The sequence below is a fragment of the Agelaius tricolor genome, unplaced genomic scaffold (genome assembly GCF_023055355.1).
Source record: "Agelaius tricolor isolate 1412-34295 unplaced genomic scaffold, bAgeTri1.0.p SCAF_28, whole genome shotgun sequence".
Classification (NCBI taxonomy): Eukaryota; Metazoa; Chordata; class Aves; order Passeriformes; family Icteridae; genus Agelaius; species Agelaius tricolor.
In genome coordinates, this window is record NW_027269288.1 from 1,269,339 (window position 1) to 1,283,848 (window position 14,510).

Below are 14,510 nucleotides of genomic sequence, written 5' to 3' on the forward strand. Positions count from 1 at the left end.
AGATATCTCTCCCTGGGTGTTGCACTTGGGAGAACGTGAGCCACTCAGAGGGGAGCTGAGCCTCTGATCCAGGAGCTCTGGAGACACTTCCTGAGAATTCTTTTTCCCTGAGATCTCTGCATGCTCTTTCAATACAATTGTACAAAGCCCCCACCTTTCTACATAACAGGGGAGTGTTCATAAAGGAAGTCTTGAGTTAAACAAATTTTAAAAAACCCTGTTGTTTCTTGCATGGTCAAACTCTCTATAGAACAATCAGAAGCAACCACTTGGGACCAGGTTTGGTTTGATGGTTTTATTGTTTCAATCATAAATGTCAGGTTTAACGGTCAACATTCTTCTGAGATATCTGCAGCCTTTGATGGTCACTGGCAGGTTATGCTGGGAAGCTTGGTGACCAGTACTGAACAGGTCTGTACAGAAGCTATATGCACTTGAAATCATTGGCAAAGAGTGAGGCAACTGTTGCAGTGTTGCAAATGTTGCTACTTTTTAGTCCTCCTCTCCTGAGAATGAATGAAAAAGTTCCCTTTCTCCATTCTTGCACCATCCTCCCCCGAGCTTCTACCATCAGGAGGCTCTTTCTCTCCCTGTGGGAACAGCTGAGCAGGTTCCCATGGCCATGTCCCAGCTGGTGGTGAGGGTACCCTGAACTTCCTGGGAGATGGAATGTCTAGCTGGCTTCTATTCAAGTCTCCCCCTCCTCAGCGTGTGTGGGCTTTCTCCACCTCCTTGATTTCTTGCAGTCTCCTTGTGGCTTCAGGCCTGTCATTTTCTGGCACACTTGACATGACATGCAGAAGACTGAAGCAGCACAAGGCTTTGGAAAATAGATCACTGTTTTCCAGTCATGTCTGTCCCTTTCAGGCAGTGACTGATCTTTATGCTCCCAGATGTCCATTTTGCCCCTTTTCACAACTGGCCCTTCTCAAAGAGCATGCATCTGCCAATTTACACAAGCCCAGTTTAGTCAGTGCTCTTCTGGGGGTCAGGGCACCTCAGAGCAGACAGGGAAATATTCCCGGTGCCCTGGGTCTCCACAAATGCATACATAACAATTTCCAAATCAGGATTCTTGTCCAGGAAAGGTCTCTTTCCAAGCAGAAAAGTTGCAGTGCACTTGTTTACATACCTTGCTCATCTTTCTGCCACAGAAAGCATGACTTCTGCTCAAGCACGGTCAGGACATTGAAGGATGTCCTGTAAACCTCTCAAAGGCAGTGCTCAGCTGATCAAACCTTGAAAACAAGCACAGATCTAACTGTTGCCATTGTGGAATTAGTGGAAAAGACCCTGAGGATTGAAACCAATTGCTCGCCCACCACTGCCAAGGCCACCACTAAACTATGTCCCCAGGTGCCACATCTACATGGCTTTTAAACCCTTTCAGGGATGGGGACTCCACCACTACTCCGGACAGTCTGTGCCAGGGCTGGATGAGCCTTTCCACAGAGATTCTTACTGATGTCCAACCTGAACTTCCCCTGCAACAACTTGAGGCCAGTGCCTCTTGTCCTGTCCTTTGTTCCCTGAGAGCAGAGCCTGACCCTCACATGACTGCATCCTCCTGCCAGAGGGTTGTGGAAAGTGAGAAAGTCCCCTCAAGCCTCCTTTTCTCCAGGCTGAGTCCTCCCAGCTCCCTCAGCTGCTCCTTGTGCTCCAGACCCTTCCACAGTTCCATTCTCTTTTCCAGACATACTCCTGCCTCGCAATGTCTTTTTTGTAGAGAAGCACCAAGAACTGACCCCAGGACTAGAGGTGCCTCACCACAGCTGGGTGGTGACTGCCCTGGTTCCACGGGCCACGCTTGGCTGGTACAGCCCATGTACTATTGGCCTCCTTGCCCATGTGGGCACAACTGAGCTCATGTTCAGCCGGCGTGCGCCCAGGGGGCAGGGAGATGAACGGGCAAGCCTTCCCAACCGAGCAGCGGTCTACTCTGGGGAGTCCGAGCTGCCCCAGCAGGATGGAGCTCCCGACGCCACCCGGATACCACAGACACGGTCTGGACACAGAACACACATCCCAGACGTCCCGGACAACCTCACCCCCATCTCCCGCCCGTCTCGCCTTTCGTCGCTGTTTCCACTTCCGCCCCCATTTCCGCTTCCTGCAGTGGTAGTCGCAATGTCGGCGCTGGCAGCGAATCCCAACAACCCCGTGGTTTTCTTCGATGTAACCATCGGCGGGCAGGTGGGGGTGCTCCAGGACGGGGAGCGGCGGCGCCCGGGGAGGGACTGCGGGGATAACTGGGGATGTCGGAGTGTTGTGGGGATGAGAGAGCACGGGCGGTGCCCGGGGTTCAACGTGAGGCTTGCGGGGCCGCAACTGGAAGCGCTGGGAGGGGCGGCACCAGGGGCCGGATGGCGGGCCTCTCGGGTCACTGGGCCCGTCGGGAAGGGCTCGCAGGGGAGAGGGGAAGGAGGAGCCTGGAGGGGTGGGGATGAATGAGGGTGAATGAGGTGACCGGATTTGTGCGAGTGCCTGGGGTCGGGCGGCAGGCGTCTGTGCGAGGGGACCTGGAAGACTCACCTGGCCCTCGTCTCCTCAGGAGGTCGGCCGTATGAAGATCGAGCTGTTCGCAGATGTTGTACCCAAAACAGCAGAGAACTTCAGGTAACGAGCAGCTACCGTTCCTGCAGCTCAGCCTGGACTGGAACTGCAAAGGCTTTCTGGTGCAAGAATGGCTTTTGGTGGCAAACTGATTAGCTGCACCCACCCCAAACTGCTTCACCTACTTTATATCTCTCTGTTCTCAGAGATGCTGTGTGGCATCCTGGTCTCTCAGGGGACCCTGTCTGGCTGGAAGGGGTCCTCCTCTGCTTCTTCTGTGAAGCCTCCTGGTTTGCTCCATGCATTTAGAGCAGGCAGTGCCTTGTGCCATGGTGGAGGTCTCCTGGCCACCCAGTTCTCCTGCCATCAACTGAGGGATGCACCATGTGAAATCCCACTTCAGTTGGAGGGATGGACATACCCTGGTCTCTGTCAAACACAGTGCCTGCCCCACATTCACAGTTTCTTACAACCTTGGTGTTAGCTCTCTGACTTCCTCACTACAAAGAGTACAGAATATGTTTGAAATGTCAGGGGGAAGGAGTTACCATTTCCTGTTCCTGTTTCTCTGGGAACATCTCTGATGCAATAAGGAAAATCCTGTGCACCTGTTGATGCAGCCCTCAGAGTTCATATGCACCTAACACTCTGCTCTCTTTTTGTTTGCCAGGCAGTTTTGTACAGGTGAATTCAGGTAAGTGGATTATAATGTCCTTTAAGTGTCCCACTGGAGAAACAGGGCTGGGTGAGGTAGAAAGGGTTTGTTTTGAACTTCTTCATGTTGTACTAGTACAAAATGGAAGAGAAATCTGCTCTGAGGAAATTGTGAGAGGCTGGAGACTCACAGAGATGGCAGGTTTCTCTTTCTGATATGACTTTTTTTGTGCTCAGGTGGCTCTAAAAAGCCCTATCTGCAAAGCCCACCTGCTCATGCTGCACATTGCAGTGGGATCCTGTAAAGGTGATGGTGTGGGTGTTGGAGGGAACAGAGTCATTTCATCTGCAGAGCCCACTTGAGGCTTTTTTTTGCCTCCCAACAGCAGCAGCCGAGAGGCTGCGGCACTTGGCTGTATTTCAAGGCAGCTGCTAATGTATACAGCAACCCTTTGGGACTCTGAATTGCTGGGACAATTTTGTGTTGGGATATCTAGTAGGTTGCAATAATTCTCCTTTTCACTTCCCTGCAGGAAAGATGGTGTCCCTATAGGTTATAAAGGAAGTACTTTCCACAGGTAAATCATCTGCTGTTGTTTTGACACTGAATAGCAGCCTGAGACATACGGGGTTTTGTGACCTGCCAGGAGCTATTAGTGGTGTTGGAGATATTTGCGGATCATGGCTAATGTAATTCTGTGGCTTTGGGGGACCTGGGGATGCTGTCCTCCCCACTGGGAGGAATCCCCTGGTTCTGGTGTGCCACGTCAGATACGGCATCTGTGACGGTATCACTTTGCCTGTTGAAAAGCAATGAGTCTTAAATAACCTTGTATCAACCATTAATTAATATTTGTTGTAGATTTTAGGCTGCAGCATTCACAGATTGTTAACTTCTGTTGCACAGCAAGGCAGAACCCCTTTTCATCTTATCCTGAGCTTCTTGAGGCTTTTGGCCACTGAGAACTAAGTGTTGTTTTACTTCTTTAGGGTAATAAAGGATTTCATGATCCAAGGAGGTGACTTCGTAAATGTATGTACTCCTGTACTCTTTTTGTCCTTTTCCTCTAAGGTATAACATGCTGCTGTTTCCAAGGGTCTGTGCTGATTTGTGAGCTCTCTTTCTTTTTTGAGGTATCCAGTAGTAACTGGAGGTATCCTCATAGCATTGCTGCCATCCTACTGCAACAGACAATAAACCACTTGAAAACAAATCTGGAGCCTTGGGGGAACACACATTCTTCCCAAAATATTTTCTCTCTGCAGTAACCTGCCAAAACCCTGGAAGCTTTCAAAACTTGAAAAAATTTGTTTGCCCTGTTTTCCTTCCCCCTTCTGTGGACCTCCTCCAGACAAAACACCTCTGTGAATTTCAATTCACATTGTTGATAAACCCTAAGTACAAAACCCAGTGTGCAATGTGCATAATGTAAGAAGTCATTTAAATCAAAACTAACCTTTTGTTACTAAATTTTCTCAAAATAGAAAAATCTTTGCACCCACAATGGTGGTTGTGCTCTGACATGGGGATAAGCAGAACATATGAGTAAGGCTGAAGGGCTACAGGATCTCTTCACTGTTCCAGGATCCAGTAAAATTATTTTATTTTTGGAAGTGTTTCAAAATATGAGGGAAGTAATAAAGATTTTTAATATAAAACTTGGTTGTATGAAAGTCTCTTAGAGAAATCACCACACAGCAGGTGGTTCAGCAACACCAGACTCTGTGGTAGTTGCTAATCGTGACACTGCTCAGATGTCCCAGTGCACTGTATTACTTCCACTGCATCTCAATAAGCTTTACACATTGCTCCAGTATTTGCAATTTATATGTTATATTTATTACAAAGCCACCTGGGGAGCAAGCGCAGTCACACTGACCCCTGAGACAGGTTGCAAGTTTCTTTCTCAGAGCCAAAAGTTTAAGTAAACTACAGAGAGCAGGAGGGAAACAAACAAGGGCTGGGCAAGTAGAGCAAAAGGACTTAGTAGAAAGTACAACATAAACAGAAAATCTTTATTTTAGAAACTGTCCTTGTAGAACAGAAAGATTGCTTTCCTATTTCCAATAAAGTCACAGAAAATAAGGTGAAATATATAAAACCACTGTAAGCCAACTTTTGCCATTGCCATGCAACCACTTCTGCTTTCTTTGTCACACCATCCCATACTTCTGTGTCTCGTGCCTTTTCCCTTCCAAGTCCTGATGGGTCTGTACTAAGCAATCTGTAGCCTCCACTTCACTCTGGGAGGTTTGGACTTAAACTTACCATCTGCATAGGCTTTTGCCAACATATGAATGATGAACAATGAACTGTGTAGTTAGAAACTGGTTCATTTCTTGTTCTGAAATGAAATGCTGAATGTGTTCACTGCTGGTGTATGTAAATGGCAATACAAAGTCCATTTTGCCCTTTCCTCTTGCTTAGAGATTTTAAATTAATTTTTAATTTGAATTGTTCTGTAGCAGTTGCTACAGAACAAATGCTGGGTACCTCTGTCATGCAGGGAGACGGCACTGGAGTAGCCAGTATATATAGAGGTCCTTTTGCAGACGAAAACTTCAAGCTGAAACATTCTGCACCTGGCCTGCTTTCTATGGTGAGTATAAAATAATGACATTACAGACTAAAATCTTTTGGAACTTTCTCTGTGCCCTTTTCCTAAGTGTATATAGTATTTGCTTGGCAACAGAATCTGCCATTGGGTACAAGGTCTGCTTTGTAGCTACTAGTCAAGCAGCTACTTTTAGGTTAATATGTTGAGTAACACAATAGTCCTGATCCTGCAGCATCCTTTCTTTGCTTCCTGTTGGAGCACTGGGACAGGCTTAGCTTGATTTTGCTTTCAGAAGAGCTTAATTCTTGCAGCTTTCATACAGTGGTGAGTTGGTGGTGTTTTCGTCTTTCCTGATACTCTTATCAAACACTGACCTTGGCAAGGATGAAACAGAGACATTTGGGAGTTCCAAAGCCACAGCAGTGTTACCATGGTATCTTTTAAAACAGACCTTCCTATTCAACATAGTAGGAGAAACTGCAACCATTGCACATTGTCTGGTAGGAACAATACCCTGACTTTTGGAATAGAAAGCAAATGGAGCCAGTGCTTCAGTGTTCCTATCCACAACTGCTTCTTCCTCAGCTCTTTCAGCTGCTCTGCCCTTAAAACCACTTGCTTAGGACATTTAGTAATTTGGGTTAGTTATTCATCCATGTTGAAAACATGGCCCAAAAAGATGTCATGGCACAGCTAAACAGCTAGTGTACTGTGGTGTGAGAGAAGGGATTCACTCCAGTATTGCCAGTTTTGTATTAAAGTGGCATGGCTCTGAAGTCATTATACTGGGTCAAACCTAGGATCCCAGGAACCATGGATCCCAGCTAGATTCTTTTGAAGCTGGCTGGCATTAACTAGAAAGCCAAAATGACCCTGTCCTTTGCAGTCCTGCAGCTGCAAAACTTGACCAGTTCACTCATCAGGACAGAAACTTGCTTTAGTAGCTTCTGGTTGTCAATGTGACAAGTGGCATTCAGTGTTGCAGAGATGTTTTCTTAACAGAATGCAAATGCTCTGGGGTTTTGTACTTGGGTGTGAATTAAATTTCACATCTGCATCCCAAGGTTCCTGTGAGTCCTGTGCCAATACAGTTGTTATTTTTCTCATCATGATCACTAAAAGTTTTTTATTTGTATTCTGAGGAAACCTCCCAAAAATCAGAAATCAGCTGGGTTCTTTTCTTGCCCTGGTTTCTGGTGTTCAGTTTTCCTCAGGGTAATGCTGCAGCCAATAAATACTCATCACCAAAACGTTCAGCCTTTTTTCAGGAGTCTGCTCTAAAGCCTGGACTTCGGCACAGTTTTGTAGAAGTATAATAAATAGTTAGTGACATGGCGCTTGCGCATTCTGGTGTGACCAGGTGTGGTGACATGCTACATCCCAGCACAGGGTCTCCTGCAGATATGTATTGTTTTCTTTGGTTTGTCTAGCAATAAGCTAAAATAATACATACTTAAATAACACCTCTTCTTTATGTGTCTGCCTTCAGTTTTGTTCAGTCTGAAATAGTATACTTGTATTTTGCTATTCTCAACCTCAGGCAAACAGTGGTCCGAGTACCAATGGCTGCCAGTTCTTCATCACGTGCTCCAAGTGTGACTGGTTGGATGGGAAACATGTTGTGTTCGGTGAGTACCTGCAGTAAAAGTCCTGGAGTGGCAGCACACAGACATCCCTGCAGGGAAGCTGTTAAAATAAGTACTGAGAATCAGAATCTTCTGAACTGGGAGGAACCCAGAGGGATCATCAAGACCAACTCCTGACCCTGCATAGGTCACCCCAAAAATCCCACTCTGTGCCTAAGAACTCTGTCAAAATTCTCCTGGAGTTCTGGCAGCCTTGGGACTGTAATCATTCCCTGGGGTGCCTGTTCAGTGCCCAGCCACCTCTGGGTATGGACTGCTCATTCTTCCCTCCTCACTTGTGCTATCCAAGGGATCTGTGCAACCTGTTGGATCACTGTTGAATCATTTTTTCAGGTTAGCTTTTATCCAGATCAGTGTTCAGTGTACTGTATTTGCACACAAATCATTGTGCGTGTGCAGAGGGCACAGATGAGTGGAAGTATTCCTTTCTTCTCCACTATCAGAGAGGGCTGAGCTTTCACCAGAGTTTTGGACAGTAATTCTGTGAAACCGTATCTGCTAACTTGCATTTACTGCTGGTTGAACTGTAGGAGTTCCAGACAAGTCTTAAGCTGGTGGTCTCAACCCCCGAATTTCTATACACACTACCCCTGTGATGGGAAGAGGCACTTAATCTGTGCTGAATGTGGAGAATGTTTGAAGAGGGATTGTCTCCTTTATGAGTTTAGAGATCAGTAACAAATCCTGAAGTGCCCAATAGCTACACACTGCCCTGGGCTTTTCAGGAAGGACAGAAATATGTGTACCTGTGATGAGTGGGGGGGAACAAAGGTAAAAATCAGATATATTGAAGTGGATAAATTTTCTCATTCTAGGTAAAATTGTCGATGGGCTGTTGGTCATGAGAAAAATTGAAGTAAGTTTGAATATGGCTACTTCCTTGTGAATGTCTGCATTGGAAAGTTATGTACATGATTAAGTAGAGTTGTCCTGCTGTCTGTTTACAGGATAGCAGTGAATACCAGTGTTGATAACTGGCATTATTGGTTGTCATCATTATAATGTAGCAGGAAATCTGTTGAAGCACAGGCTGTCATATGAGTTAGCTTTGGAAATGCTAGGATCTTGTGACTGTGATAGTCTTTGAGCGGGGATTGTGCTCTTGGCTTTATTTGCTTTGCATTTGTTCAGAGGCTGAATTAAAAAGTTGTTCCATCAGCAGCTCAGACAAGAGCGTAAAGCATCTCACTTCTTTGCCATTGACTGGGATTATTCAGTGGATGCAACATCATCAGTTCTGCTGATCTATGATCAGCATGTTTAATAAGAAAAAATTAAGCTAATCTCCTGATAGGCTTCCAGGAGCTGAAGATAAATACAGTCCGGGTGATGATTGCTGCCAACATCAGGCCTGGGTGTCATGGCAAGATAATGAGTAGATTTAACAAATAGCAGCAAGTTCTCTGAGACAGCCAGCATTGACTCCATGACACATGCGGGATAATGTGCATAAGGGTCTCTAATCTAGGAAGTGGGGCAAAACACAGAGCTGTTGGGCTTTGAGACGAGGTTACATGGAAGGAGTAGTACCGTGTGGTATAATCTGCTGGAGCATTGTGGTGAGCCTGCTTTGGGTATCGGTACAGTGAGACCAAAGTAACAAAAATTAGAGATTCAGAGAACAGCTGAATCTAGCGCATCAGGAGGTTCAGAATGAGGGTTTCTTTGCCACGGTCTCTTTCCTTTCTGTGTGAGCACAGGTTTGTTTTGCTTGTGGCAGCTGCTTTTAGTATCAAAGCCAAAGCAGCCTCAAGTATCTCCATGAGGAGCTCTCCAGTTCTTACTCTATTCCTTCCCTCCAATTCAAAGGACCAGCCTCTGGTCTGTGTCCCAAACCTCTGCTTACAGAGGGAATTCACCAGCTTATGGCTGGGCCTGTTGCCAAATGTGTAATGGTGCTTTTCTGCTCCTCAGAGCTGTGTCTGGAATTCCCTGTTCCTCATGTTACAGAGATCTCTCTTAGCCAATCTTCCAGTACCTGTCACTGCCTGAGTTGGCTGTGCTTTTATAAATTTTAATGTTCTGTATTTGTTTGTCCCCAGAACGTGCCTACAGGTCCCAATAACAAACCCAAGTTGCCAGTTGTGATCTCTCAGTGTGGGGAAATGTGAAGCGATGAAAAAGCAATGTGGTAAGTCTCAATCTTCACAGGCACAGTGCCATGAACTCTGGGCTGTTCTGCTTCTTACTTTTCTCTTGATTTATTTTCACATTTCTTTGAACCTGCAGAGAGCTGTGTCAGCTCACTGAAAGACCAGAAAGAGCTTCTCTAACAGCATTTGTTTTTTGTCAGCTGAAGTCCCAGAACTGGCTTTCCTCCAAGCTGCACAAACACCAGAGGCAGCACAGCAGGGATAAGATTTTGCAGCTGTAGTTGAGGAGAAGATGGGTTTGTGGGAGCTTTTTCTTGGATTGGGTTAGGCTGCCTTGAAGCCTCGATTGTAGAAAGTGGATGAAAGGGAATTACAGCAGTAATCCCTCTGGCATTACCCAGGCAGTCTAGCTGGTGGGAAGCCTCACTTTGACCTGCATATTGGGGAACTTTCCAACAGCTACAAAAAGCAGATTATCCATGGGTGGGACAGGCAGGGATCAAGAAAAGGAGAAGAGAAAGGGAGGACTTAAGCCTCCTGCTCAGTATAGCTGTAGGACCAACATTACTGAAGGACCAAGGAATACCATTTTGCATAGTCTTACCTTGACTTGAAAAGAGTACCACTGTCTTTATCTGAAGAGAGATGTTTCCACTATTTACTTATGTTATTCAGGCTTCATTTTGGTTAAACCAATAGTCTCAGGCTAACATACAGTAAGTATTCTGTTTCCATTTGTCTGCTCAATTTACTGTAAAAACTACAGGTATTTAAACAAATCTGTCTAGATTTCAGTGTGTTGGGCTTCAGCTTGTCAAAAATCTGCTGTATTAGCCTTTTGGTTGCTGATTTTTTCCACATTTCAGGAGGCAGTTTGGACAAAAGCACATACTCACAGTTTTTGACCTTCCATTAAATGATATCCAAAGGCAAGGAATTCCCCACAATGTTCCTTCTTTTGTAATAAAGCCTTAGAGACCTGCAGCACTTCAAACTCTTTGGAGCTCTTGCTATTTGATGAAGTGACAACAGGGAATGTAATCATTCCTCCATTCCCCTGGTACTTCTGGTGGCATTTACAGGCTTTTGAAAAAAGCCTGCAGCAAGGCTGCTCCTTTTCTTGCAGAGCTATGCTGAAGGGGTCAGGTTCCCTTTAGGGTTGTACTCAGTCCCAGACTTTCTTATCATTTTGGTTGGGAGTACTGGATCTCTGGCCAATGCCCGGCTTGAGCCTGGAAGCTTTTCATTCATAGGTGCAAGGCTGGTGCCACTTTACTTATTTGCAGCCTTGCTGCACTCTCATGTCTCTCATCTGACTGGAGATGAGAACAGCTTTTGCATTGCCTGATGTCACACAGCCACATCAGCTACTTGTCAAGATCCTTGAAAACCAGCTGGGAGAAACAGGCACTGTTGCTTTTAACTTCAGAAGTAGATGGGTTGCCTGGCAGGCAGACTTAGGAGAACTCCTGAGTGCTCTGGATGATGAAAGCTGGTGTGTGTAGCAGCTGGCATGCATTTAAAATCACTGTGTGGCCCCCAGTGTCACTGCACAGCCTGGCTGTTGTAGGATCTGTTGGGAACGGCTGTCCTGTATTTAGACTTACCTGTTTCTTCTTCCTTTCAGTGTTCCTTTACTGGTGATTAGACCTGTGCTGGCTCTGTGCAATTCTAATTCCAGCCAGCTCACCTACTGCCCCAGACTTCTGCACAGGCCAGATCCATCCTCTTGAGGTTCTCCTGAAATTATTTAATAATGGGTGTCTTTTTTTTTCTTTTTTTTTCTTTTTTTTTTTTTTTTACATTTTGAAATGTAAATAAAGAATTTTTTAAACATGTGCAGTGCACATCAATTAACATTAGTGGGAATGGATTCCTCTCTAGGTGAGAAGGGCTGTAACATCTTCAGCAATATGTATTATCCCTGGCTGGTTCAGTCAGGAGCATTTACTGCATGGAATTGAGAGAAAGAAGGGGTGGAAGGAGCTTGGCAGAGCTGTGCTGCACCAGCTCTTCCACTCGGCAGGTAACTACAACTGCCTGGCTGGCAGAAAGGTTCTTGGCATCTTGCGAATCTCCAGAACCTTTGTGTGTACAGCCTTTCTGAGGTATGAGGAATTGGTATAGCACAGATTCCACCACCATGAGTGCTGTGCTCTGAGGAGAGTTCTGATTTAAACAGGTGTCTTTCAGTCTTCCCCTAGCACATGGTAGCACCAGGCAGTTGAGGTGTTATGTGCCACGTGTTGGAGGAGGGGTTCACCTGGGTACTTAAAAAGGTGTTGGAGCAGGCTTGTCATATGGGAAAGCCAGAATGGCGATGGTATAGGAATGAAACTGGGGCTGCTTGTCCTGTGTTTTGAGGAGAGTGCAGCTGAGGCTGTCTTTCTTCTCCCAGAACAGGGCTGAGAGCCCCCCCTCCTGGCAGGGGACAAGCCAGCACCTGCGCAGGGCTGGGTTCCAGCAGGAGCTTTTCATCCAGCTGTTTAAAGGTAAAGCGCCTGATGAAAGTTAGGACAGAGTCTGTTCTGCCACATGCAGGTGTTTCATCCCATGTGGAGACATCCCATCCGTGCCTGGGCAGCGGGTGTAGGGTGCACTCTCTGCCTGAGCTTGGCCTTGCTGAGCACTGACATGCTGGAAGAAGCTCCCATAGGCTTGGCTGTGCTCTTTTCTCTCATGGCTCTTTGAAATCCTGGCAGCAGGCTCTGGCTGTCAGGATTCTTATGTCCTCATTCCTAGGATTGCACAGCAGCTGAGAACACTCACTTCTCTCCAGCCTGAGGCATATCACTGTACCTGCAGAACATCAGGTGATAAAAGAAGCACAGACATCGTAGTCCTTTCTTCCCCAGCCCCACACATGCTTTGGAGAAGGCTCTCCTGTAAGAGGACGGTTGAAGATTCTCAACAGGCTGGCTCAGGTGCCTCAGAGAGCTATGCCTGCCAGTGCTGTGCTGAGGTTTGCACTTCTGGCTGCTGGTACCCAAATTCACCATTTTTTCACCAGGGAAACCAGTTTATTTCTGGTCCAGGCTTAGCAGCACTTTTTCAGCCTGATGTATTTATACCACTGCCATCAGCTGGCCTCACTTCCTGCATACAGGGGTCACAGAGCTTCCCCAGATTAATTAAGAGTGGCAAATCAATTACTACCTCTTTGTTGTTACAATGGCTAATTATATCCCATTATGTTTCCCTTCAACGTGGAGTATGCAGGATTCCAGCTTCTGTGCCATGTTCCTTAACTGCTGGCTGAAAGTCTTCTCAAAACCCACATTTTTTGTTTGAATTCTGCCATGAAGATGTCACCCTTGCGTTGTACATAGCAAATCCTGGAATGTCCTGTAGAGGAGATGATGAACCTCCTCTCAGCTCCAGCATCTTCCTCCAGCTGTGGATGCTGCAGCTGGAGATGGTGTTTCTGGTGGCCTGTGCATTTTCCTGAGGGTCTGAGTTGCCTCTGGATCCCACAGTGTTACACCCCAAAGACATTGTTGGGGCCCACGATTTCGGCTGTAGGTGCATGGCCCTGACACATCCCCACAGATTTCCTCCCTGGAGTTTTCTCCATCATGGGTCACTGCCTGGTGTATTCCCTAATTCTGATTCTATAGTAAGATTATTTTTCAGGCGAATCACTGTAGTGGTTTTGGTTTGTTAATTTAGGATTTCTTTAATGTTGAGATTTTTTTAATTAACGTGTTGATGAGTGTGGTGGGTTTTAGTGTCAGCTAATTACTTACATACTTATTTCTTGTTGTGAAATAGGAAGATAGGATCAGGAGAAAGGTAAAGTAGGCTTAAAATTTTAAAACAGTATAAAGAAAATTTTATTAACAGTAATTAAAAGAAAAAAGTAGTAAAATTAAACTCTTTAGAATATTTTTCTTTTATAACTTTTTTTTTTACTGATAATGTAAAGAAATAAAATTTAAAATTTTTGTTAGTTTATTACTTTTAAAATAGGGTTTGGTTTTTTTTTTTTCTCATACAAAACTCTGACAGTCACCAAGCAGCATCCAATTTTTACCTCATTCTAGCTTCTTTATCCAGGTCATCATCCTGGTGCAGATCCTTGTGGGATTGTGTTACTGTTTTCAAGCCCTTCCTTTCATTAACTGATTTAAAGATTAGGTGAAAGAGTTCCCAAGAGAGCAGGATGAGACCAGTGTTCCTAATGGGTTGAGCTTGGCCTCTTGGAGTCCCTCACCTGGCTGGGGTGGAATATGGGGGACCGGGATGGCCAACAGGGCAGCGATTTGTGTGCAGTGCTGAGAGGGCTGATCCCAAGGGGATACAAGTTGGTTGCAAAAATGGTGGAGTGGTGGGTCATCTCCCAGAGACATTCTGGGTGGCTGCTGATGACCTTTCCTTCCTGCCATGTTAGACAAATGACATAGCCAAAACAGGGCTAGGAATCTGGCCACCAACCACATTCTTCAACTGCCTAAGAAAAATTTAATTGTTGGACAAGGACAGGGTTTTCCTCTCGACCTTCCTTCTGGGGAATCCAGCAAGAGATGTCGGGTATCTCCAGGCCACTGTAAGGCGAGGACATAGGGGTAAGGAGGCAAAGAGGAACTGAGCGGTGGTGGTTGGAGAAAGGCTCCAGCAGGGTAAGTAATGCTTTCCCGACAGCCTGGGTGGGTAGAAGGGCTCAGGGTGAGGAGCTGCCCGCGCCCCTCGGGGAAGTGAAGGATGGGATGCTTAGGGAAAGGCTGAATCCGCGCGGGTCAGCTCAGTGCTGTAACTGCACGTCCGTACGTGGATTGGGGAGCTCTAACACGGCTCCAAATCCGTCATTTTCCGCTGGATTTTAACGTTCCCCGGCCTTTTCTGGCAATCACTAACGGGATTGGGCGCCCCCGGAGCGCTAGGACCGGATCCGCCCGCAGGATCGCTCTGCCCTGGATCTTGGCAGCAAAGCGGAAGCGGGGTCGGAGGCGGCATAGGACATGAGCCGCCGCCACATGGTCGCGCGCACTTCCCCGTTCGTGCCCGTT

The 14,510-nt window shown here is 46.3% G+C and overlaps 1 protein-coding gene and 1 long non-coding RNA gene across 3 annotated transcripts; one reads left to right on the forward strand and one right to left on the reverse strand.

Moving 5' to 3' along the window:
• Positions 1 to 280: 280 nt before the first annotated feature.
• On the reverse strand, positions 281 to 2,167 carry LOC139600596 (uncharacterized). Of its 2 annotated transcripts, XR_011682613.1 has the most exons (3): positions 2,049 to 2,167; positions 1,133 to 1,238; positions 281 to 943 (listed from the first exon to the last, which is right to left on the reverse strand). It is a non-coding gene; the product is annotated as an uncharacterized lncRNA (long non-coding RNA). The 2 variants fall into 2 exon arrangements; XR_011682612.1 differs by lacking the exon at positions 2,049 to 2,167 and having other exon boundaries at positions 1,133 to 1,966.
• On the forward strand, positions 2,116 to 13,403 carry PPIH (peptidylprolyl isomerase H). Its single transcript, XM_071448897.1, has 10 exons — positions 2,116 to 2,193; positions 2,552 to 2,616; positions 3,224 to 3,247; positions 3,741 to 3,785; positions 4,198 to 4,240; positions 5,715 to 5,807; positions 7,306 to 7,393; positions 8,227 to 8,267; positions 9,454 to 9,542; positions 11,132 to 13,403. The coding sequence occupies exons 1-9, from the start codon at positions 2,128 to 2,130 to the stop codon at positions 9,520 to 9,522; spliced, it is 534 nt and encodes a 177-aa protein (XP_071304998.1). The 5' UTR covers positions 2,116 to 2,127; the 3' UTR covers positions 9,523 to 9,542; positions 11,132 to 13,403.
• Positions 13,404 to 14,510: the final 1,107 nt, after the last annotated feature.

Coding starts and splice junctions, on each gene's coding strand:
- PPIH (XM_071448897.1), top strand. CDS start 2,128: ATGTCGGCGCTGGCAGCGAATCCCAACAACCCCGTGGTTTTCTTCGAT. Junction 4,241..5,714: donor AAGGAGGTGACTTCGTAAAT/GTATGTACTCCT, acceptor TCTGTCATGCAG/GGAGACGGCACTGGAGTAGC. Junction 7,394..8,226: donor TGGGAAACATGTTGTGTTCG/GTGAGTACCTGC, acceptor TTCTCATTCTAG/GTAAAATTGTCGATGGGCTG.